Raw genomic sequence first — 26,077 nt, forward strand, 5'->3', positions numbered from 1 at the left:
ACTCCTATGGTCGTTGTCAGACCAAGCATTTTGGCAAAGCATTTCTCTGTAAAGGTTGCATGGTGCTCAGTACACACTTACTAAGTTCTCCAAGTAATTAGTAAGTCATCTCATCAATACTAAGATTCAACCTCCACCTTTTAGATTGTTCTCTCCTCGATGTTTCCAGTCTGCCTGTATTACATACAGACCTTTTTGGTCGTTCACTGCCGTAACAGGAGATGGCAGCACTGCCTAGTTTCTATATTCGCTCAGAGCAGCTGCACAGACAGGTCTTCTTAATAATGGTGTTGTGTCAAACCATATCTGTTATTGCAGATGGAGGACTCAGAGGGAACTGTGAGGCAGATAGGAGCTTTCTCCGAGGGCATCCAAAACTTGACGGTAAGAAGGAATCTTTTATTTTTTTCTGTTTTAATTGTGCTTAAGTGTTATGTTGATATGGTTTGTGGATAACAATATTTAGGGTATAAGCGCTACGGTGCCTTCAGGAAGTATTCATACCACATGATGTATTACAAAAAAATGTACAGCCTGAATTCAAAATTGGTGACACTTTTTTTTTTCATCTACACACTACCCCATAATGCCAAAGTGAAAACATGTTTTTATTTTAGCAAATGTATTGAAAATGAAATCAAGATTTCTCATTTACATAAGTATTCACACCCCTATGCTTTGACATTCCAAATTGAGCTCCTGTGCATCCGTTGTCTTTTGATCATCGTTGAGATGTCACGAGAACTTGGTTGGAGTCCACCTGTGGCCAATTCAGTCGTTTGGACATGATTTAGAAAGAAACACCTTTCTAGAAAAGGTCCCAAAGTTGTCAGAGCAGAAACTATACCATGAAGTCCAAGGAACTAGAATTGTGATGAGGCATATTTCATTTTCAATACATTTGCAAACATTAAAAAATATATTTTTAATTGTCATTATTGTGTGTAAATAGGTGAGCTAAAAGCATCTATTAAATCAATTTTAAATTGTGGAATAAGTCTAGGCGTATGAATACTTTCTGAAGGCACGGTATAAATATATAAGGGATTTGTGACATAAATATAGGTTCTAGAGGTCGACGATTATGATTTTTCAATGCTGATACCGATTATTGGAGGACCAAAAAGAGCCGATACCTATTAATCGGCCTCTTTTTTTATTTATTTGTAATAATGACAATTGCAATAATACTGAATGAACACTTATTTTAACTTAGACTTAGACTTACATCAATAAAAATCCATTTAGCCTCAAATAAATAATGGAACATGTTCAATTTGGTTTAAATAATTCAAAAACAAAGTGTTGGAGAAGTAAATGTACAATATGTGCCATGTAAAAAAGCTAACGTTTGAGTTCCTTGCTCAGAACATGAGAACATATGAAAGTTGGTGGTTACTTTTAACATGAGACTTCAATATTCCAAGGTAAGAGGTTTTAGGTTGTAGTTAATATAGTATTTATAGAACTATTTCTCTCTATTCCATTTGTATATCATACAGTGGGGCAAAAAAGTATTTAGTCAGCCACCAATTGTGCAAGTTCTCCCACTTAAAAAGATGAGAGTGGCCTGTAATTTTCATCATAGGTACACTTCAACTATGACAGACAAAATGAGGATAAAAAATCCAGAAAATGACATTGTAGGATTTTTAATGAATTTATTTGCAAATTATGGTGGAAAATAAGTATTTGGTCACCTACAAACAAGCAAGATTTCTGGCTCTCACAGACCTGTAACTTCTTCTTTAAGAGGCTCCTCTGTCCTCCACTCGTTACCTGTATTAATGGCACCTGTTTGAACTTGTTATCAGTATAAAAGACACCTGTCCACAACCTCAAACAGTCACACTCCAAACTCCACTATGGCCAAGACCAAAGAGCTGTCAAAGGACACCAGAAACAAAATTGTAGACCTGCACCAGGCTGGGAAGACTGAATCTGCAATAGGTAAGCAGCTTGGTTTGAAGAAATCAACTGTGGGAGCAATTATTAGGAAATGGAAGACATACAAGACCACTGATAATTTCCCTCGATCTGGGGCTCCACGCAAGATCTCACCCCGTGGGGTCAAAATGATCACAAGAACGGTGAGCAAAAATCCCAGAACCATACGGGGAGACCTAGTGAATGACCTGCAGAGAGCTGGGACCAAAGTAACAAAGCCTACCATCAGTAACACACTACGCCGCCAGGGACTCAAATCCTGCAGTGCCGGACGTGTCCCCCTGCTTAAGCCAGTACATGTCCAGGCCCGTCTGAAGTTTGCTAGAGAGCATTTGGATGATCCAGAAGAAGATTTTTTTGTTAAATCCTCAACTCATCGTGTTTGGAGGACAAAGGATGCTGAGTTGCATCCAAAGAACACCATACCTACTGTGAAGCATGGGGGTGGAAACATCCTGCTTTTGGGTTTGTTTTTCTGCAAAGGGACCAGGACGACTGATCCGTGTAAAGGAAAGAATGAATAGGGCCATGTATCATGAGATTTTGAGTGAAAACCTCCTTCCATCAGCAAGGGCATTGAAGATGAAACGTGGCTGGGTCTTTCAGCATGACACTGATCCCAAACACACCGCCCGGGCAACAAAGGAGTGGCTTCGTAATAATCATTTCAAGGTCCTGGAGTGGCCTAGCCAGTCTCCAGATCTCAACCCCATAGAAAATCTTTGGAGGGAGTTGAAAATCCATGTTGCCCAGCAACAGCTCCAAAACATCACTGCTCTAGAGGAGATCTGCATGGAGGAATGGGCCAAAATACCAGCAACAGTGTGTGAAAACCTTGTGAAACTAACGTTTCACCTCTGTCATTGCCAACAAAGGGTATATAACAAAGTATTGAGAAACTTTTGTTATTGACCAAATACTTATTTTCCACCATAATTTGCAAATAAATGTATTAAAAATCCTACAATGTGATTTTCTGGATTTTTTTCCCCTCATTTTGTCTGTCATAGTTGAAGTGTACCTATGATGAAAATTATAGGCCTCTCTCATCTTTTTAAGTGGAAGAACTTGCACAATTGGTGGCTGACTAAATACTTTTTTGCCCCACTGTATACATATATATCATATACCTTCTTATAGGCACTATAGTATTGCCAGTGTAACAGTATAGCTTCTGTCCCTCTCCTCGCCCATACCTGGGCTCGAACCAGGAACACATTGACAACAGCCACACTCGAAGCACCGTTACCCATTGCTCCACAAAAGCTGCGGCCCTTGCAGGGGAATAACTAGTCCAAGTCTCAGAGCGAGTGATTAGTGCGCACCCCTCTAACTAGCTAGCCATTTCACATCGGTTACACCAGCCATTAGGCTGATAGGCTTGAAGTCATAAACAGCGCTGTGCTTGCGTAGAGCTGCTTGCAAAACGCACAAAAGTGCTGTTTGAATGAATGCTTACGAGCCTGCTGCTGCCTACCATTGCTCAGTCAGAATGCTCTATCAAATCATAGACTTAATTATAACACAACACACAGAAATACGAGGCTTTGGTCATTTAATATGGTCGAATCCAGAAACTATAATTTCGAAAACAAAACGTTTATTATTTCAGTGAAATACGGAACCGTTCGGTATTTTATCTAGGGTGGCATCCCTAAGTCTAAATATTCTTGTTACATTGCACAACCTTGAACGTTATGTCATAATTACGTAAAATTCTGGCAAATTAGTTCGCAATGAGCCAGGCTGCCCATACCCTGACTATGCGTGCAATGAACGCAAGAGAAGTGACACAATTTCACCTGGTTAATATTGCCTGCTAACCTGGATTTATTTTAGCTAAATATGCAGGTTTAAAAATATATACTTCTGTGTATTGATTTTAATAAAGGCATTGGTGTTTATGGTTAGGTACAGTCGTCCAACGATTGTGTTTTTTCCGCAAATGCACTTTTGTTAAATCATCCCCCAGCGTTGCATCGTTTATATGCAACGCAGGACACGCTAGAGAAACTAGTAATATCATCAACCATGTGTAGTTATAACTAGTGATTATGATTGTTTTTTATAAGATAAGTTTAATGCTAGCTAGCAACTTACCTTGGCTTCTACTGCATTCGCGTAACAGGCAGGCTCCTCGTGGAGTGCAATGAGAGGCAGGTGGTTAGAGCGTTGGACTAGTTAACGGTAAGGTTGCAAGATTGGATCCCCGAGCTGACAAGGTGAAAATCTGTCGTTCTGCCCCTGAACAAGGCAGTTAACCCACCGTTCCTAGGCAGTCATTGAAAATAAGAATGTGTTCTTAACTGACTTGCCTAGTTAAATAAAGGTATTTTTTAAAAATCTGATTGTTATGAAAACTTAATCGGCCCTAATCAATCGGCCATTCCGATTAATCGGTCGACCTCTAAGTTCTTACATTTCTTCTCCAGTATTAATTTCTTATTTCATGCATTGTGTCCCTGTGTTTCCAGAGCATGCTGAAAGACGATGAATTTTTCAAGGAGATCTCCAACTCACCCAACCCCAGCATAACAGATGACGATTCCAACATGTGACGCTGACCGTCGCCATGTGACCGTGTTCCCTAGTGTTGTTGTGAACGAAACAGTCTCCACTAGCAGACCAGGATTCAAATACTATTTGAAATCATTTCAAATACTTCAGCTGTGCTTGGTTGAGCTTGCCTGTTAGAATACAATGGGAATAGAAAAGTCTGCCCATCTAGCACTCCATGCAGGCTAAAGCAAACGCTCAACAGATTTCAACCCGGGTCCTCCACTAGCACACACTCCAGACTCCACCGTAACCCCTACAACCCTCGCAGAGCAAGCACCAGATCTCCTTTTAGTATTTTAGATGAGGTATAAAAAAATCTAGATTTTAAAGAAATACAAGACCATGTCTGATGTCATGTGAACTGACACACTCCTCTGTTTTTGTAAGGTGCCAATCCATTTTAACTGACCTATTGGGAGAGGATGTATTTCAAAGCAATACGCCACCATAGTTTGCCTACCAGCTGGATACTGGAGACATTTGTAATCCTTGTTTGTATACTGGCCATCTTTCTGTGGAATTAAGTATTAATATCAATATCTGATACACTTTTTTTTTACAGTAAGATGTACTATAGGACTATTGCAAAATCTAATATATCATTTTAAAGAATATATTTGGCTTTTGAACGAAGTTACTGTCGACAGAAAAATAACGGTATAATGCTGTGCAGATTTGCCCAAGTTAAGTGGTATGCCCCAAAACAATTGATATGGTTTATGCAGAAAACCAGACTATTAGCTGCATCATTACTATACTTTCAACATATCGCGCCATATCCTAGACACTCCCAGTAATGGTGTTTCTTTGCATGCATTGGCACCAATACTGTACTGTATGCATTTTAGTACAATACACAGTTCAATGCATTTGATTCCTGTTAAGTGTCATCATTGCATGTTATTGAAGCCTTTCTTGTAGCCAAAATGTTGTACACCTGCCAACAGAAGACAGACTTTGTTTTATCATTGTACTGAGAACTATTCTTAAAAATTGCCAAATAGCATAGTTATTTTCCAAGTATTGTAGCTAGCCTGGGTGCCTGTCTGTTTCTGCTCTCTTGCCAACTCCTAATGGAATTGTCATGCCAAACATATTGTTTGGAGTGACAAGGAGTTGACAGAGTAGAAAGTGACTGGCACCCAGGCTACGTTGTAGCATGTTGAGAGAGCAATGCAAGAATGTCTCAAAAGCAAAGATACTATTATGGAACGCCCTAACCACATGAGAAGAAAGTGTACTGTGTACTGGTTGAGGTTTTACCCATTTCTAGGGTTAATAAAGTAATTTAAACCAAGTGATGTCTTTCAATGATCAGGTAGGAGGCTTGGAAATGTAGAACATAAAGTGTATGGGTCAATTTTGCTCCGCAGTGCAGATTCAATACCATTTAAAAGCATCCATGTTCGTACAGACCCATATTTTTGTCAACACGTACAGACCCTTATTTTTGTTAGTAGTTGCCCAAATTGAACAACTGTGTACACTGTATCCTACCCATTGTGTGCACTTTAAATTAAAGGTTTGACAAGCTATTATTTGCAGCATGATGAACATGAACACGCATTAAAAATAAAATGCATTAGGGGCAGGAGCATTGCTCCTCCAGTTCTGTTCAGGCAGAAGTAAAGTATGCTATTCATGTGAAACCATAACTGAGCCACCTCATTCACAGCTGGCTGCTATTGATGTAGTCTGAACAATGTGTTTTGCATGGAAATCCTCTTGATCTTCCAGCATGATATATTGGTGCTGAGCTGAACCTTGGATAATACTGTGACTCCATAATGAAGGAATGACTAGAGGTTTCATTGAAGGAAAATAACACACTCATCTAAGAGTCTTGTAAATGGTTTTAGTATTTTTGATTGTCTTTAAAATTTTGTCTCTGATGGGGGAACACTTTTTCATTAGCTCTACAGTCGTGGCCAAAAGTTTTGAGAATGACACAAATATAAAATTTGCCTCAGTTTGTATGATGGCAATTTGCATATACTCCAGAATGTTATGAAGAGTGATCAGATGAATTGCAATGAATTGCAAAGTCCCCCTTTGCCTTGCAAATTAACTGAATCCCCAAAAAACATTTCCACTGCATTTCAGCTCTGCCGCAAAAGGACCAGATGACATCGTGTCAGTGATTCTCTAGTTAACACAGGTGTGAGTGTTGATGAGGACAAGGCTGGAGATCACTCTGTCATGCTGATTGAGTTCGAATAACAGACTGGAAGCTTCAAAAGGAGGGTGGTGCTTGGAATCATTGTTCTTCCTCTGTCAACCATGGTTACCTGCAAACATGTGCCGTCATCATTGCTTTGCACAAAAAGGGCTTTACAGGCAAGGATATTGCTGCCAGTAAGATTACACCTAAATCAACCATTTATCGGATCATCAAGAACTTCAAGGAGAGCGGTTCAATTGTTGTGAAGAAGGCTTCAGGGCGCCCAAGAAAGTCCAGCAAGAGCCAGGACCGTCTCCTAAAGTTGATTCAGCTGTGGGATCGGGGCACCACCAGTACAGAGCTCGCTCAGGAATGGCAACAGGCAGGTGTGAGTGCATCTGCACACACAGTGAGGTGAAGACCTTTGTAGGATGGCCTGGTGTCAAGAAGGGCAGCAAAGAAGCCACTTCTCTCCAGGAAAAACATCAGGGACAGACTGATATCCTGCAAAAGGTACAGGGATTGGAGTGCTGATGACTGGGGTAAAGTCATTTTCTCTGATGAATCCCCTTTCCGATTGTTTGGGGCATCCGGAAAAAAGGTGGTCCGGAGAAGACAAGGCGAGCGCTACCATCAGTCCTGTGTCATGCCAACAGTAAAGCATCCTGAGACCATTCATGTGGGGTTGCTTCACAGCCAAGGGAGTGGGCTCACTCACAATTTTGCCTAAGAACACAGCCATGAATAAAGAATGGTACCAACACATCCTGCGAGAGTAACTTCTCCCAACCATCCAGGAACAGTTTGGTGATGCACAATGCCTTTTCCAGCATGATGGAGCACCTTGCCATAGGGCAAAAGTGATAACTAAGTGGCTCGGGGAACAAAACATCGATATTTTGGGTCCATGGCCAGGAAACTCCCCAGACTTGTGGTCAATCCTCAAGAGGCAGGTGGGCAAACAAAAACACACAAATTCTGACAAACTCCAAGCATTGATTATGCAAGAATGGGCTGCCATCAGTCGGGATGTGGCCCAGAAGTTAATTGACAGCATGCTAGTGCGGATTGCAGAGGTCTTGAAAAAGAAGGGTCAACACTGCAAATATTGAGTCTTTGCATCAACTTCATGTAATTGTCAATAAAAGCCTTTGACACTTGTGAAATGCTTGCAATTATACTTCAGTATTCCATAGTAACATCTGACAAAAATATCTAAAGACACAAGCAGCAAACTTTGTGGAAATTAATATTTGTGTCTTCTCAAAACTTTTGGCCACGACTGTGGACTAAAAATGTTTGCTCTAGGTTAAATTTGAGATTTGAGATTTGAGTAGAATAAGTTGATGATTGCTACCAACATGGGCCTGGGAAACTCAGGGAGCTGGCTGAGGAGATCCTGAGGCAGAGGGACATCAAGTCTCAGGTCTTGTCCCGGGCATCTCTCTATGTAGCCGGCCAGTTGAGGAACTCCCTGGATTTCCAGGAACCCCAGAACCAGCTACAACCCAGCCTGGGCACCCCCAATGACATCTTCCTGGTCCAGTTCATCTTTTCCTGCATAGAGCAGGGTCTCTACAACTGTATTGTCACCAGCAAGATGACCTTAACAGCAGAGCCTGTTGCTGGGGGTGGACTGGCTCTGGGGCCTGATGGGGAGGGGGGGATCCTTTTATTTTATTTTTATTTCACCTTTATTTAACCAGGTAGGCCAGTTGAGAACAAGTTCTCATTTACAACTGCAACCTGGCCAGGAAAAAGCAAAGCAGGGAGACAACAACAACACAGAGTTACACATGGGATAAACAAACGTACAGTCAATAACACAATAGAACAATCTATGTACAGTGTGTGCAAATGTAGAAGATTAGGGTAATAAATAGGCCATAGAAGTGACATAATTACAATTTAGCATTAACACTGGAGTGATAGATGTACAGATGATGATGTGCAAGTAGAGCTACTGGGGTGCAAAATAGCAAGAACATAAATGATATGGGGATGAGGTAGTTGGGTGTGCTATTTACAGATTGATTGTGTACAGGTTCAGTGATCAGTAAGCTGCTCTGACAGCTGATGCTTAAAGTTAGAGAGGGAGATATAAGAGTCCAGCTTCAGAGATTTTTACAATTCATTCCAGTCATTGGCAGCAGAGAACTGAAAGGAAAGGTGGCAAAAGGAAGTGTTGGCTTTGGGGATGACCAGTGAAATATACCTGCTGGAGGGTGTGCTACTGGTGGGTGTTGCTATGGTGACCAGTGAGCTAAGGCGGGGCTTTACCTTGCAAAGACTTATAGATGACCTGGAGCCAGTGGGTTTGGCAACGAATATGTAGCAATGGCCAGCCAACGAGAGCATACAGGTCACAGTGGTGTGTATTATATGGGGCTTTGGTGACAAAACGGATGGCACTGTGATAGACTATGTCCAATTTGCTGTGTAGAGTGTTGGAGGCTACTTTGTAAATGACATTGCCGAAGTCAAGGATCGGTAGGATAGTCAGTTTTACGAGGGTAGTTTGGCAGCATGAGTGAAGGAGACTTTGTTGCGAAATAGGAAGCCGATTCTTGATTTAATTTTGGATTGGAGATGTTTAATGTGAGTCTGGAAGGAGAGTTTACAGTCTAACCAGACACCTAAGTATTTGTAGTTGTCCACATATTCTAAGTCAGAACTATCCAGAGTAGTGATGCTAGTTGGGCGGGTGGGTGCGGGCAGCAATCGGAAGAAAAGCATGCATTTAGTTTTACATGCTCTTAAAAGCAGTTTGAGGCCACGGAAGGAGTGTTGTATACAATTGAAGCTCGTTTGGAGGTTTGTTAGCACAGTGTCCAAAGAAAGAACAGATGTATACAGAATGGTGTCATCTGCATAGAGGTGGATCAGAGAATCACCGGCAGCAATATCGACATCATTGATATATACAGAGAAAAGTGTCGGTCTGAGAATTGAACCCTGTGGCACCCCCATAGAGACTACCAGAGGCCCGGACAACAGGCCCTCCGATTTGACACACTGAACTCTATCTGAGTAGTAGTTGGTGAACCAGGCAAGGCAGTCATTTGAGAAACCAAGGCTGTTGAGTCTGCCGATAAGAATGTGATGATTGACAGTCGAAAGTATTGGCCAGGTCAATGAAGACGGCTGCGCAGTACTGTCTTTATCGAAAGTGGTAATGATCTCGTTTAGGACCTTGCGTGGCTGAGGTGCACCCGTGTACAGCTCGGAAACCAGATTGCATAGTGAAGAAGGTACGGTGGGATTCGAAATGGTTGGTGATCTATTTGTTCCCTTGGCTTTCGAAGATTTTAGAAAGGCAGGGCAGGATGGATATAGGTCTATAACAGTTTGGGTCTAGAGTGTCTCCCCCTTTGAAGAGGGGGATGACCGTGGCAGCTTTCCAATCTTTGGGGATCTCAGACGATACAAAAGAGAGGTTGAACAGGCTAGTAATTGGGGTTGTAAATATTTCGGGTGATCATTTTAGAAAGAGAGGGTCCAGATTGTCTAGCCCAGCTGATTTGTAGGGATCCAGATTTTGGAGCTCTTTCAGAACATCAGCGGTCTGGATTTGGGTGAAGGAGAAGCGGAGGGGGCTTGGGCAAAGTGCTGCAGGGGGTGCAGAGCTGTTGGCCGGGGTAGGGGTAGAAAAATGCTTATTGAAATTATCGATAATGGTAGATTTATCGGTGGTGACATTGTTTCCTAGCCTTAGTGCAGTGGTTAGCTGGGAGGAGGTGCTCTTATTCTCCATGGACTTTACAGTGTCCCAAAACCTTTTGGAATTAGTGTTACAGGATGCACATTTCTGTTTGAAAAAGCTAGCCTTAGCTTTCCTAACTGACTGTGTATATTGGTTTCTGACTTCACTGAAAAGTTGCTTAATGCAGGGGCTATTCGATGCTAATGCAGAACGCCACAGGATGTTGTTGTGCTGTTCAAGGGCAGTCAAGTCTGGGGGATCCAAGGGCTATATCTGTTCTTAGTTCTACGGTTTTTGAAAGGGGCATGCTTATTTAAGATGGTGAGGAAAGCACTCTTAAAGGGAATCCAGTCATCCTCTACTGACGGGATGAGGTCAATATCCTTCCAGGATACCCGGGCCAGGTCGATTAGAAAGGCCTGCTCGCTGAAGTGTTTTAGGGAGTGTTTGACAGTGATGAGGGGTGGTTGTTTGACCGGGGACCCATTACAGACACAGGCAATAAGGCATTGATCGCTGAGATCCTGGTTGAAGACAGCAGAAGTGTATTTAGAGAGCAAGTTGGTCAGAATGATATCTGAGGGTGCCCATGGTTACGTATTTAGGGTTGTACCTGGTAGGTTCCTTGATCATTTGTGTGAGATTGAGGGCATCTAGCTTAGATTTTAGGACAGCCTGGGTGTTAAGCATATTCCAGTTTAGGTCACTTAACAGTATGAACTATGAAGATAGATGGGGGGGTAATCAATTCACATATGGTGTCCAGGGCACAGCTGGGGGCTGAGGGGGGTCTATAACAAGCAGCAATGGGGAAAGACTTGTTTCTGGAAAGGTGGATTTTTAAAAGTAGAAGCTCGAATTGTTTGGGCACAGACCTGGATAGTATGACAGAACTCTGCAGGCTATCTCTGCAGTAGATTGCAACTTCTCCCCTTTTGGCATTTCTATCTTGTCGGAAAATGTTGTAGTTGGGGATGGAAATGTCAGGAATACAACAGGTGTAGAGTTTACTGTGAATGAATTACTTACAAGCCTTTAACCAACAATGCAGTTTTAAGAAATAAGAGTTAAGAAAATATTTACTAAATAAACTAAAGTAAAAAATAATACAATTCTATATTTTTTTAAATATTACAAATATGAAGCTACATTACCGGTCCAAAGTTTTTGAACGCCTACTCACTCAGGGGTTTTTCATTATTCTTACTAGTCTTTACATTGCAGAATAATGGTGAAGACATCAAAACTGTGAAATCATGTAGTAATCAAAAAAGTGTCAGTATATATTTTATACTTAAGATTCTTCAAATAGGCACGCTTTAACTTGAAAACTTTGCACACTCTTGGCATTCTCTCAACCAGCTTCATGAGGTAGTCACCTGGGATGCATTTCAATTAACAGGTGTACCTTCTTAAAAGTTAATTTGTGGAATTTCTTTCTTTTGTGCCAATCAGTTGTGTTGTAACAAGGTAGAGGGGATATACAGAAGATAGCCCTATTTGGTAAAAGACCAAGTCCATATTATGGCAAGAACAGCTCAATAAAGCGAAGAGAAATGACAGTCCATCATTACTTTAAGACATGAAGGTCAGTCACTACAGAACATTTCAAGAACTTTTAAAGTTTCTTCAAGTGCAAAAACGATAAAGCTCTATGATGCAACTGGCTCTCATGAGGACTGCCACAGGAAAAGAAGACCCAGAGTTACCTCTGCTGCAGAGGATAAATTCATTAGAATTACCAGCCTCAGAAATTGCAGCCCAAATAAATGCTCTACAGAGTTCAAGTAGACACATCTCAACATCAACTGTTCAGAGGAGACTCAGTGAATCAGGCTTTCATGGTCGAATTGCTGTAAAGAAACCACTACTAAAGGACAACAATAAGAAGAATATACTTCCTTGGGCCAAGAAACATTAGACAAGTGGAAATTTGTACTTTGGTCTGGAGTCCAAATTGGAGATTTTTGATTCCAACCGCGTCATTGTGAGATGCGGTGAGGGTGAATGGATGATCTCTGCATGTGTATTTCCCACCGTAAAGCAGGGAGGAGGTGTGATGGTGTGGGGGTGCTTTGCTTATGACACTGTAATTTACTTAGAATTCAAGGCACACTTAACCAGCATGACTACTACAGCAATCCCATCTGATTTGGGCTTAGTGGGACTATCATTTGTTTTTCAACAGGACAATTACCCAACTCACCTCCAGGCTGTGTAAGGGCTATTTGTCAAAGAAGGAGAGATATGGAGTGCTAAATCAGATGACCTGGCCTCCACAATCTCCTGACCTCAGCCAAATTGAGGTGGTTTGGGATGAGTCGGACCACAGAGTGAAGGAAAAGCAACCAACAAGTGCTCAGCATATGTGGGAACGCCTTTAAGACTGTTGGAAAAGCATTCCAAGTGAAGCTGGTTGAGAGAATGCCAAGAGTGTGCAAAGCTTTCATCAAGGCAAAGAGTGGCTATTTGAAGAATCTCAAATATAAAATATATTTTGATTTGTTTAACACTTTTTTGGTTACTACATGATTCCATATGTGTTATGTCACATCTTTGATGTCTTCACTATTACTCTACATTGTAGAAAATAGTAAAAATAAAAGAAAAATCCTTGAATGAGTAGGTGTTCTAAAACTTTTAACCGGTACTGTATATACAGGGGGTACCGAGTCAATGTGCGGGTGTACAGGTTAGTCAAGGTCATTTGTAGGTATGGTTGAAGTGACTATGCATAGATAATAAACAGCGAGTAGCATCAGTGTAAAAACAAAGGGGGGTATCAATGCAAATAGTTTGGGTATCCATTTGACTAATTGTTCAGCCTTCTTATGGGGGTAGAAGCTGTTAAGGCGCCTTTTGGACCTAGACTTGGCACTCCGGTAACTCTTGCCGTACGGTAGCAGAGAGAACAGTCCATGACTTGGTTGACTGGAGTCTTTGACCATTTTTTGGACCTTCCTCTGACACAGCCTAGTATATAGGTCCTGGATGACAGGAAGCTTGGCCTAAGTGATGTACTGGGCCGTACACACTACCCTCTGTAGCATCTCATGGTCGGATGCCGAGCAGTTGCCTTACCAGAAGAAGATGCAACTGGTCAGGATGCTCTCGATGGTGCAGCTGTTGAACTTTTTGAGGATCTGGGGACCCATGCCAAATCGTTTCAGTCTCCTGAGGGGGGAAAGGTGTTGCTGTGCCCTCTTCACAACTTTCTTGGTGTGTTTGGACCATGATAGTTTGTTGGTGAGGTGGACAATAAGGAACTTGAATCTCAACCCGCTCCACTACATCGTGTTCGGCCCTCCTTTTCCCGTAGTCCATGATCATTTCCTTTGCCTTGCTCATCTTGAGGGAGAGGTTTTTGTCCAGGCACCACACTGCCAGGTCTCTGACCTCCTCCCTATAGGCTGTCTCATCGTTGTCGGTGATCAGGCCTACCACCGTTGTGTCGTCAGCAAACTTAATGATGGTGTTGGAGTCGTGCGTGGCCAAGCAGTCGTGGGTGAACAGGAACTAAGCACGCACCCCTGAGGGGCCCACGTGTTGAGGATCAGTGTGGCAGATGTTTTTGCTTACCCTCACCACCTGGGGGCGACGCGTCAGGAAGTCCAGGATCCAGTTGCAGAGGGAGGTGTTTAGTCCCAGGGTCCTTAGCTTAGTGATGAGCTTTGTGGGCACTATGGTGTTGAATGCTGAGCTGTAGGCAATGAACAGCATTCTCACATAGCTGTTCATTTTGTCCAGGTGAGAAAGGGCAGTGTGGAGTGCGATTGAGATTATGTCATCTGTGGAACTGTTGGGGTGGTATGCGAGTTGGAGTGGGTCTAGGGTTTCCAGGATGATGGTGTTGATGTGAGCCATGACCAGCCTTTCAAAGCACTTCATGGCTACCGACATGAGTGTTACGGGGCGGTAGTCATTTAGGAAGGTTACCTTCACTTTCTTGGGCGCAGGGACTATGGTGGTCTGTTTGAAATATGTAGGCATTACAGACTCGGTCAAGGAGAGGTTGAAAATGTCAGTGAAGACACTTGCCAGTTGGTCCACGCATGCTCTGAGTACATGTCCTGGTAATCCGTCTGGCCCCGCGGCCTTATGAATCCTGACCTGTTTAAAAGTCTTGCTCACATCACCTACGGAGAGCGTAATCACGCAGTCATCCGGAACAGTTGGTGCTCTCATGCATGTTTCAGTTTTGCTTGCCTCGAAGCGAGCATAGAAGGCATTTAGCCGTCTGGTAGGCTCACATCACTGGGCAGCTCGCATCTGTGTTTCCCTTTGTAGTCCGTAATAGTTTTCAAGTCCTGCCACATCCGACGATCGTCAGAGTCGGTGTAGTAGGATTCAATCTTAGTCCTGTATTGATGCTTTGCCTGTCTGATGTTTTTCGGAAGGCATTGCGGGATTTCTTATAAGCATCCAGATTAGTGTCCCACTCCTTGAAAGCGGCAGCTAGCCTTTAGCTCGGTGCGGATGTTGCCTGTAATCCATGGCTTCTGGTTGGGATATGTACGTACGCTCACTGTGGGAATTACGTCGTCGAAGCACTTATTGATGAAGCCGTTGACTGAGGTGGCATACTCCTCAATGCCATTGGATGAATCCTGGAACATATTCCAGTCTGTACTAGCATAGTCCTGTAGCATAGCATACACATCATCGGACCAGTTCTGTAGTCAGCGAGTCACTGGTACTTTCTGCTTTAGTTTTTGCTTGTAAGCAGGATTCAGGAGTATTTAATTATGGTCAGATTTTCCAAATGGAGGGCGAGGGAGAGAGTTGTACGCGTCTCTGTGTGTGGAGTAAAGATGGTCTAGAGATTTTTTTCCTCTGGTTGCACATGTGACATGCTGTTAGAAATTAGGTCTAAAGGATTTAAATTTGTCTGCATTAACACTTAAGGATCGTACCCTTTTTTTCAATTTTCGCCTAAAATGACATTTATCTGTCTGTAGCTCAGGACCTGAAGCAAGGATATGCATATCCATTTGAAGGGAAACACTTTGAAGTTTGTGGAAATGTGAAATAATGTAGCAGAATATAACACATTAGATCTGGTAAAAGATAATACATAATAATGTTATTTTTTGTTCCATCGTCTTTGAAATTCAAGAGAAATGTCATAATGTATTATTGCAATTTAGGCGCAATTTAGATTTCGGCCATTAGATGACAGCAGTGTGTTTGCAAAGTTTCATGTTCATCCAGTGAAGCATGGCAATACTGGACAATATTTTGTATCAAGTCTGCCCAAATGTGCTGAATTGATACGTTTTCAAGTACATAACTAGAGAACATAGAAAAATGATATCGTAATACAACATTTAAGTTTACACACTCCCAGGAATGTCATACATGATCATTAGCTTATACAGCTAGATGGCCCGGGCGGGATGGGTGTGGAGCCAGAGACAGCAGGGGTTCAAACTGTAGAACCTAGTTCCTACATTTGAATATAAAAATAGATTTGATCAAACATAACTATGCAACGTTTTATCTCTGGGGCCCACAGGATGACACATTAGAGCACAGCACTCTCCACAAACAATAGCATGGTATTTATTCACTGTAGTAGCTACTGTAAATTGGACAGTGCAATTAGATTCACGAGAATTTAAGCTTTCTGCCCATATAAGACATGTCTATGTCCTGGAAAGTTTGCTGTTACTTACAACTGTCATGCTAATCACATTAGTTCACGCACGTTAGCTCAACTGTCCCGGTATAGGGACACCCATCCTGTAGAGGTTTTAAAGTCCCCGGCCACTACGAGCGCTGTTTTTGCGTCTTTTACTTTTGGTTTGGTACACCAGCTTCAAACAGCTGAACATAATAGATTTTTGGTTGTGGTAAAGATATTTCAAAGCGCTTTAGATGGTACAGTCATTTTCTACACTATAACGTTACTTGCTTGTTTTGTCACATACACTGAAATTAGGCGAACAATTATAAGTTTAGCAACCAGGAAATGGCGGAGCGATTTCTAGATAGGGCATCTTTAAGAGGCCTGTTATTTGAATAAAAATAAATGACCAGTCCGACAAAATAATTTGATGTTGTGACTATTTTCAACAGAAATGCAAGAGCGCTTTGGCTATAGCTTACTTACAGCCATTTGCTACACAGTTTCTTCCTCTACGCGCACGCGCGGTTTGTGACAATGTATTTTGTCGACTGTATATACAGTGTTTCGGGTGGAGGGGCAGAGTTATTGTTGCAATCGTTCAAGACAACTTTGAACACAGCATACCTCTGGACCTCGAAAATTGTAAACTACCAAAAGCCTACATTTGGAGGTAGTATGGCACTACGGTAAGATAACGTTTTATTTTACATTTTTTTTAGAATCACAGCATAACTTTCACTGCATTCATTTAAAAACATCACTGACTGAACCATGTCTGAACAAGTTGAGAATGTTGCCTGTGTTTGCATTCTGTTCTGTTCTCCATTGCGTAATTTATGAAGAATGTTGTTATGTATGTTATTGCCATAGAGTAGTGAGAAAAGTCCAAAACATGCACTACATGCATAACCAACATCTTTCAATAGTGATTGTCAATAGGTTATGGATTGACCATGGAGTCAATCAGTTAATTTAGAGTTGTTGTTTTAAAAAAAACTTGTTTCGATGTATTAAAGGAATTGAATGCATCCATGTTTTAAAACCTTTCTATGGAAATCTGTTACCACAATATTATGTTTAAAATTGTGTAATCTACAGGTCTGCTCTGCTAGGATGTGGATTGCTTGTCATTTTGCTGGCAGTGGTGTTCCCCCCTTTGGATGCAGCAAGGTATATGAATCACTGGAGATGACATTTGCTCACTCTACTGTTCATCTGTGTTTCTGATAATCTAGCACATAATCCAGTCCAATGTAGCCTTTAGTTTAAACCATCCGATTTCATTGCATTTACTGTTATTATTGTATGAATGTGGATCTTCCTAAAATATTCACGAGATATTCTGTATTATACCATAATAACAGAAATCAAAAGAATTAAAAGCAAATCCAATGAATAGACAAACACTATTGGTTCATGACTACTTTCAAGGGTCTGTGTTTTTAGAAATGTACAAATAATACATAGTATTTTAATAGTGCTTTTCTCAGACACCAAAATGCTTTTACAATAGGCAGTTTTAAGGAAAACAAAACAAACCTGGGCTAGAGTAAAGATCACAGTTCACTGTTGCTTCACTCAGAATCATGATGGGTTCAACATGGATTTAAAAGCCTTAGTAACTATTGCTTACATGGACATTACTGATCTGGTTATTACAATAATTCTATACGTGATTATTATATACTTCTAACATAATTATTACACTTTATTATAAAACATGATTTGCTCTCCTGTTGTTGTAGTCAGGCAATAAACCAAGAGTTGTCAGACCTCTTCAATGAGCTCTGGAAGCTGGATGTGAACCGCATGAAGCCTGGGACTGACTATACGATCTCTGTGCAGGTGGGATATGACTAGGGCCCCCATGACTAGAGTTTTCCCTGACCACCTTACCTGACACACATTCCATTATTAGTTACAGGCTATAATTAGGAGCTGGACAGGAACAAACTCCTGGCCCTAATTTGCCCCTCATAAGTAGGCCTCCTGGACAGGAAAACCTCCGAAATGTCCCTCCTAAAATGGCCTGCTCAGGAAAAATTCCAGTCCCTAATAAAATACCCCTCCCTAATAAAATACCCCTCCCTAAGATGTAGGCTCGCTCAAGAAAAACTCCTGTCCTTATACTGAAATAAGTCACATAAGAAGAAGGCCTAGCCTATGTTATTTTGACATGAGGGAAGTGTTTAGTTGTTGGTGTATGTATGTGTCGTCCACTCCAGGGCAAAGCTGGCTATGTCTCTCAAGGCAGTAACCATGCCAGGGACCATGCCTCATCGCCTCTCTTCTCCAATGTCAATGAGAACAAACTGAAGACCATTACTACCTTCTCCCGTAAGTATCTGTGTCTACATCAAAATTGTCAAACAAATTGTTTGAACTGAATATATGAACTGAATTTAGTTGTGAACTGAAGTCGTCTCAAATAGATTACACTTGTTAGTGTTTTTCTGAGACTTTAGAATTACTTAAAAATTACTTTCTGTTACTTTCAAATGCCTTTCTAATGGCTTTATTTGACTTTAAATCTCTTATTTGATGTCTTCAACGACATTCCGCTGCAGGCTTCATGAAGCTCCTGGACAACTATGAGAGGTCAACAGGCGTGGCAGAGCATGTCAGCCGAGAAGAGGTCACAGAGAACAATCTCTTCCTGGATGCCGTTCTGAACACAGAGGTCATGAAGGTACAGCAGAACATGTCACCTAAATTGCCTACAATTGGTATAGTGGTCCTGTGTGGCTCAGTTGTTAAGAGCGTGGCTGAGGTTCGCTTCAGAAGTATTGTATATTTTCGCCGATTCCATATCGATTCTGTGACTTCCAAATATCGATTTGTAAAAACAAATAAAACATGTTTTGAACACTTTTTTCTCAAAAACTTGCTTTCTCATGTCTCTCTCTTCAAATTCTCTCCTCTCTCTTCAATTCAAATTCTATTGGTTACATACACATGTTTAGCAGATGTTAATGCGGGTGTAGTGAAATGCTTGTGCTTCTAGCTCCGACAGTGCAGTAATATCTAACGAGTAATATCTAACAATTACACAACTTATACCAATACACACAAATCTAGTAAAGGAATGAAATGAATATAAAAATATTTGGACGAGCAATGTAATGCAAGATATGTAGAAAGTATTACTTGTTCCTCTGCAGCAGACAGTTAGTGAGCAATATGTTTGGAACATCGGATCACAATAAAATCGCAGTATCAAATTGCAATAAATATAGAATTGTGATGCATAAATACAGAATCGCAATCCAAATCATATTGGCACCAAAGTATTGTGAGGTCCCTGGCAATTCCCTGCCCTAAGCTATATGCATAAGTGCTTTTGGGTTTGCCTGAACAGAGTGTTTGTGAGGGGACTCCCATGCTCTACATAAGGTCAGTAACTACTCTGTGAAACCAAACTCTAGAGGGAGTATTGGCTCTTCCTGTCACACTCTGTTCTTGGATGACCATGGCCACGATGTTAGGAGAAAAACACAGGGAACAATGCAGTACATCTAAAACATCTGGAGAGTCTTGGCACGCTGTCTTGGCTGGGGCCTCTTTCTCAAATAAAGACCTTACAGCCTGTGGGGACACATGTTCAAAATGTGTTTAATACAACTTATCATTTTGAGATGAACATTTCTAAGAAAATTATAACAGGCAAGTAAAACACAATTTCTGTCAAATTGTGTTTTACCCTCTTATGCATAAGACTATTGGTCATTGTGACATCTCACATTGACAATATGGACAGAGAGGAGTTTGGTGTGTGTCACCTGGTGAATTTATTTATTTATGTTTTTCCCACAGCATGCCCACAGGTATCTGGTTAGCAAGGGCCACTCCCAATCAGACCTGAGGACGTTCAAGCGTCAGCTGTACACCATCTGGTTCGACCTCTACTACAGAAGTGGAAGGTAAGAATTGGGGAGTATTCATTAGTGCACACCATAGTGAAACATTTTGCAACAGAAAACATGCTGCAATTGTACAACGTATGCTAGTTCTGCAATAAACAACATACTATCAAAGGGATGCACAAAGGATAATTAAATATGACATGGTACACAGTGAACAAGTGCTCATGGCAAACAATGTCAAAAAGAAAATAATTTGTCAAAGAAGAGAAGACGAATTCTGACATTTCACATACACATAAAGATAACAATTAAATAATTCACGTAATCTACAGGGTTTCAAACGTTCATCAAACACAAACTAAACTCACTTTTGCTGCAATCACGTCCATCCCGGAAACTTGTATTGAACGTATGATTTGTTCAGCTAACACTCTTTATTTGAAACACAGTGTCCCGGGAGAAAGTGTAGACATTCATCTGCACTGATCTGAAATGGGAAGTCTCCAAATACATCAAGGTTTTTGTAAGGAACGGTGTTGGGTAGTAGTGAACTACATGTATTTGAACTTGTAATTTTTCTACATTTTGCAGTAGCTTGGTGGTAGATGAACATAAAATCAAATCTTGGTTGTGTTTTCAGTTGTTACTTTTCTGCCATGTAGTAGTTGAGTTAACAACTGGAACTACACACTACGTTTTTTGAAGGCAAAATTGTCCTTTATTTATTTTTTTATTTTTTTGTTGTGAAACCTGACTTATTCTCACTTGAACTATAGTTTTTGTGTTTAATAGGCTAACTTACACATTCTGTTAACAACTGACTTCAGAGTGATCTGTTCTTGCAATTTGTAGTCTAAGACATTTTAGATTTCAGATATGATATTTTACCACAAAGTAGTTTGCATGAAGTGAACAACTTTTTTCAGAGTAACTTTAAATCAAATCAAATCCAATTTTATTGGTCACATATACCTGTTTTGCAGATGCTATTGCGGGTGGGGTGAAATGCTTGTGTTTCTAGCTCGAACAGTGCAGCAATATCGAACAAGTAATATCTGACAATTTCACAACAATACACACAATACACACAAATCCAGAGTAACGGAATGGAATTAAGAATATATAACTATTTGGACGAGCAATGTTGGAGCGGCATGGACTAAGATACAGTAGAATAGAATAGAATAGAATACAGTATATACATATGAGATGAGTAATGCAAAATATGTAAACATTATTAAAGTGACCAGTGATTTCAAGTCTATGTATAGAGGGCATCAGCCTCTAAGGTGCTACTGATGGTTATTTAACAGTCTGATGGCCTTGAGATAGAAGCTGTTTTTCAGTCTCTTGATCCCAGTGTAACAGTTTAACTTTAGTCCGTCCCCTCGCCCCTACCCAGGCTCGAACCAGGAACCCTCTGCACAACATAGACAACTGACACCCACGAAGCATCGTTACCCATCGCTCCACAAAAGCCGCGGCCCTTGCAAAGCAAGGGGAACCACTACTTCAAGGTCTCGGAGCGAGTGACGTCACCGATTGAAACGCTATTAGCGCGCACCACCGCTACCTAGCAAGCCATTTCACATCGGTTACACTCAACCCCCTTTTGACCTCCTCCTTTTCCGCAGCAACCAGTGATCCGGGTCAACAGCATCAATGTAACAGTTTAACTTTCGTCCGTCCCCTCGCCCCGACCCAGGCTCGAACCAGGGACCCTCTGCACACACCGGCAACAGTCACCCACGAAGCATCGTTACCCATCGCGCCACAAAAGCTGCGGCCCTTGCAGTGCAAGGGGAACCACTACTTCAAGGTCTCAGAGCGAGTGACGGCACCGATTGAAACATTATTAGTGCGCACCACCGCTAACTAGCTAGCCATTTCACATCGGTTACACCAGCTTTGATGCACCTGTACTGATGCTCGCCTTCTGGATGATAGCGGGGTGAACAGTCAGTGGCTTGAGTGGTTGTTGTCCTTGATGATCTTTTTAGCCTTCCTGTGACATTGGGTGATGTAGGTGTCCTGGAAGGTAGGTAGTTTGGTCTGATGATGCGATGGGCAGACCGCACCACCCTCTTGAGAGCCCTGCGGTTGTGGGCAGTGCAGTTACCATACCAGGCATTGATACAGCCTGACAGAATGCTCTCGATTGTGCATCTGTAAAAGTTTGTGAGGATTTTAGGTGCCAAGCCAAATTTCTTCAGCACACTGAGTTTGAGTCCTTCACAACACTGTCTGTGTGGGTGGACCATTTCAGTTTGTCCACTGCGCTCCGGTCGATGTGGATAGTGGGGTGCTCCCTGTGCTGTTTCTTGAAGTCCACGAATCAGCTCCTGTGTTTTGTCAACGTTGAGTGAGAGTTTATTTTTCGGGCCCTCACCTTCTCCCTGTAGGCTGTCTCATCATTGTCGGTAATCAGGCCTACTACTGTCCTTGGTAGCGTGGTGTTGGTGGCACTGAAGAAGGTGTTTAGCTTGTCTGGAAGCAAGATGTCTGTGTCCACGACGGTTAAGTAAACTAGGTTTTTTTAAGGGTAGCTTTGGTGTAGTTTAACTTCTTCCAGTTTGAAGTAATTAGTAGCTTCGTAAACTATATTTTCAGAGTAGCTTCCCCAACACTGCTAATGAATAGGGTGTTTTCCCTCTAGCAGGGCCTATCATCAATGAATAGGCTAGGATATTCTACACGCAACAGACTGATGACAGAACACACACTCGCATCACTAGCTAAGAGAGAGAGCAGGGTTGTAATCATTAGTCCAAATAGTTGCAAAATGCAAAAGTTTCTATTGGACAAATTCAGGTAGGTCCCTTCCCGTTCCATGTTAGAAACGTTTTGCAACAGAATCGGCATAATGAATTCACCTCCAGGCGATCCAGTGCGAGGGAGAGAGGAGGGTTTCATTTATACTACACAACTTTCCCCAGGCCTTTATAGCTTATCGAATAGTCAGGCTATTACACAGTTAATAATATGTTTTGTGATAATTGCACTGTGATTTAATGTTGTGGGGTAAATAAATACAAAAATAACATTGTTAAATATTGTTTTTTGGTTTGGGATTTTTGTTAATGTTAAGGATCCCAATTTTGTTTAACAATTTTAACATTTAAATGTTCACACCCCTATACTATACTGTACTTAACTATACTCTATTGTACTGTACTGTAGCCTACTGTACTGAACTGTACTGAACTTTACTGTACTTTACTGTACTGTACAGGACTGTACTCTGCTATCCAAACTTGTGAAAGATAGACATCTATGATTGGTTTAGATTTGGTCTGGTCCAGACTGACCAAATTTGGTCTTGTTTGTGTGCGGAGCTCGTTAGAATAAGTGTGCTTTGCAAGTGTTCATTTTTACATTTACAGTTACATTTTGGTAATTTAGTAGACGCTCTTATCCAGAGCGACTTACATTCAACTTTCATTCAACTAAGGTAGATAAATAACCACATATTAGGTTCATAGTAAGTAAAACATTTCTGTAACCGTTACTGAGAATGTTGTTGAAGTGTTCTGTTGGTTTTGACAGAAGACTTTTAAAAAGCTTTTAAAAAGCGTAAGTGAAAGATGGGGACAGTAATAAATATTTCATACTGCAATCTTTAGTTATAGAAATTATTCTTACTTTAATTGTAAATATCTATTTTAAATGTGATATAAATGCCTTCTTCATTGACATGTAGATACATTATATACGGTTGAAATTTGTCCGTAGAAACAATTACAAAAGAAAATACAGGTTTTCAATATCCTGAAAATACGTATTTTCAACATCCGGAAAGTACATATTTCAACTTTCATTCAGAACCGAAAATGAACCAGATTTCAACGTCTGGAAAATGTGTATTTTAGACATTCTTTCAACATAATTGTGCACACTAGATCCTACATGTGTTGATTTGTAGGGAAGAGTCAGGTAATAAGCCACTTTTTACATTGTCCACCACTGAGGAAACTTTCTGATATTGCTCCAAGTATGATACATAGTGGGTCCTTATCTAATTATATATTTAATGACCTGTTTATTATTGTAATTGCATGTTATTGTAACTTTTTGACCACCATTTCTGGAGTTTGAAATAACATTGGAATTGCCACCACATTTTTGTTTGTTACGTTGTGTGAAATGTGTCTTATGTGTCTGTTGTTCATTTGACAGTAAGGACTCGTGCGGATTTGAGCATGTGTTTGTTGGAGAGACTAAATTCGGAAATGAGATTGCTGGTTTCCATAACTGGGTCCAGTTCTACCTGCAGGAGAAGAGCAGGAATTTGGACTACAAGGGATACAAAGCCAGGGACCATGACATAGTAAGTGTCCTAACAGCCCTTTTCAAACATGTAACATTGATCAACATTTCCTTTACTTTGACAGGATATCAAAAACTTCACTCTCACTGCAGCTTTAAACATGTCGAATTCATGTTAAATTATGCTTGTTCCCAACCCACACAAACCAATTTTATGAATTGACTTTTGTCTAACAAAGATGTCCCTCACTCTTTCTCACTTACTCACACACACACAGCCTGACCAAGACGACCACGTCCTGAACCTCCAGTTCAGCTGGCACGGTTTGGTGAAGCCGGTGGGCAGTGCCTTCGTGGGGGCCAGTCCGGAGTTTGAGATGGCCCTGTACACCATCATCTTCCTCATCAACACACATCGGAGCACCACAGTGGTGGTCAACATTGACGAATGTCAGCTGGAGGTGGTGGTGGTCAGGCACGGGCGCTCCATTGGGACAGCCTACCCCAAACTGCTTAGCAGCAACAACAGACACCTGTAGTTGGAGGCATCAAACACACGCACACAAGCATAGATTTATGAATAAGACTCTGCACACACACACACACATACACTGTTTTGGACTGGGCATTTAACCAGGCCAGTTTGCTTCACAATTAGGCACATAACCTTTCTTTAGCTGACTGCACTGTGTAATCTGCACAACAGGAACATAAATGGACACATCTGATACTCCGGGCATGCATGTGTAAGATATAAAACCATGGACTTGTGTTGTAAAGTCTGATGTTTTCCTACAAGTTGAAAAGTTAAGGTAAAGAACATGTTTCAGAAGAAGAAAGAAAGTTTAACTCACTGTCTGATTTCAACAGCACAACAGCAGTGACTCATGGCAATGTCGTGCCTCATTTAAATAAACCATTTATAGAATTTGTTTATAAGCCATGTCATGAAGTCTAAATTAAGCATTCTGTAAATATGGCCCTTCCCAACATGCACTGCCCATCTGGACACCTGCTTGGCCAATGTGTAGAGTTTTATAAGTGCCTATGTCAAGGCACAATAATTATTTCAATACAAGCCATTCTACCATTTTCCAAATGTGCTCATACAACCAGTAGCCCATACTGTAATAAAATGTGCATTACCGAGTCAAATGTTGGTCAATGTATTATTGCATTCTCTATATGTGCAGTCATGAACAGCCAGTTATGAATAGGCTAGCCTACTTATGCAATTGGTTAGTATATGCTACTATAAAATTTTTCTGTCATTTACCCTTTAAAGTAACTGTCCATTGTTTCCCGATTTCTATTAAATATGACCTATAATTAATTACAATATGAGTGTAATAGTTTTCTTTCCAACAAATGGTAATTAAGTATGTTGAAAAGCAGATTTTCTGTGTTGGAATGGTGTGGACTACCACAACAAAGTAATGGGTTTACTGGTTATTTACAATATTCATACAAGTAGACTGTTGATTGGCTAGCTCATCCTCCTCAAGATGACATCCTCTATGATGAAATAGTTAGAATTTTTTAAACATCTGTTTGAGGTGAGGTTTTGAAGTGTTTTTTTTCTCTCCAATTTATGCTTTGGCCAAAAACATGAATATACAACATTATCTGGATATGAGTTAACCAGTGGCGACCCGTCATTCAGGCAGAGCCCCACCTGTTTTCATCCTCACCTGTTTAGCAAAAAAAAAAGAAAGAAAATGTTGTATTATTTTTTGATGTATGTTTTGCATGTTATTTTGGCATTAATACGTGTCACATATCAGTTTGCAATCAATGTAAAAAATTATAATAATAGAGTTAATTAAGCCGCATTCAAACATGGTCTCTTTTTCGCTTTCTTGAGTGAGGAGTTTCAGCCTAGCTCAGTGCTTATTTAATTTGTTTATTTAACCTTTATTTAACCAGGTAGGCTAGTTGAGAACAACTGC

The 26,077-nt window shown here is 41.0% G+C and overlaps 2 protein-coding genes across 9 annotated transcripts in view; both read left to right on the top strand.

The window, feature by feature from the left end:
• Positions 1-5,803, top strand: part of ppfibp1b (PPFIA binding protein 1b) — a 60,343-nt gene extending 54,540 nt beyond the window's left edge. For all 8 annotated transcript variants that reach the window (XM_036956773.1, XM_036956806.1, XM_036956779.1 and 5 more), the window contains 2 exons: positions 319-384; positions 4,422-5,803. In XM_036956773.1, coding sequence (XP_036812668.1) covers positions 319-384; positions 4,422-4,505 — 150 coding nt within the window. In that variant the 3' untranslated portion in view covers positions 4,506-5,803. The remainder of the gene's footprint in view (positions 1-318; positions 385-4,421) is intronic.
• A 10,416-nt stretch (positions 5,804-16,219) lies between these two features.
• Positions 16,220-25,467, top strand: LOC110497803 (poly(U)-specific endoribonuclease-C). The gene is made up of 8 exons (XM_021574182.2): positions 16,220-16,685; positions 17,098-17,169; positions 17,745-17,844; positions 18,225-18,336; positions 18,567-18,688; positions 19,813-19,919; positions 24,039-24,189; positions 24,407-25,467. Exons 1-8 carry the CDS (start codon positions 16,534-16,536, stop codon positions 24,665-24,667), a joined length of 1,077 nt encoding a protein of 358 aa, XP_021429857.1. The 5' UTR covers positions 16,220-16,533; the 3' UTR covers positions 24,668-25,467.
• The last annotated feature ends 610 nt before the right edge of the window (positions 25,468-26,077 follow it).

The sequence above is a fragment of the Oncorhynchus mykiss genome, chromosome 2 (genome assembly GCF_013265735.2).
Source record: "Oncorhynchus mykiss isolate Arlee chromosome 2, USDA_OmykA_1.1, whole genome shotgun sequence".
Taxonomy (NCBI): domain Eukaryota; kingdom Metazoa; phylum Chordata; class Actinopteri; order Salmoniformes; family Salmonidae; genus Oncorhynchus; species Oncorhynchus mykiss.

Bases quoted from the DNA above. Each gene is read 5' to 3' on its own strand.
- LOC110497803 (XM_021574182.2), top strand. From the start codon at position 16,534: ATGTATTTTGTCGACTGTATATACAGTGTTTCGGGTGGAGGGGCAGAG. The intron at 16,686-17,097 runs GTAAGATAACGT...TGTAATCTACAG, and splicing joins GGAGGTAGTATGGCACTACG to GTCTGCTCTGCTAGGATGTG. The intron at 17,845-18,224 runs GTGGGATATGAC...CGTCCACTCCAG, and splicing joins ACTATACGATCTCTGTGCAG to GGCAAAGCTGGCTATGTCTC.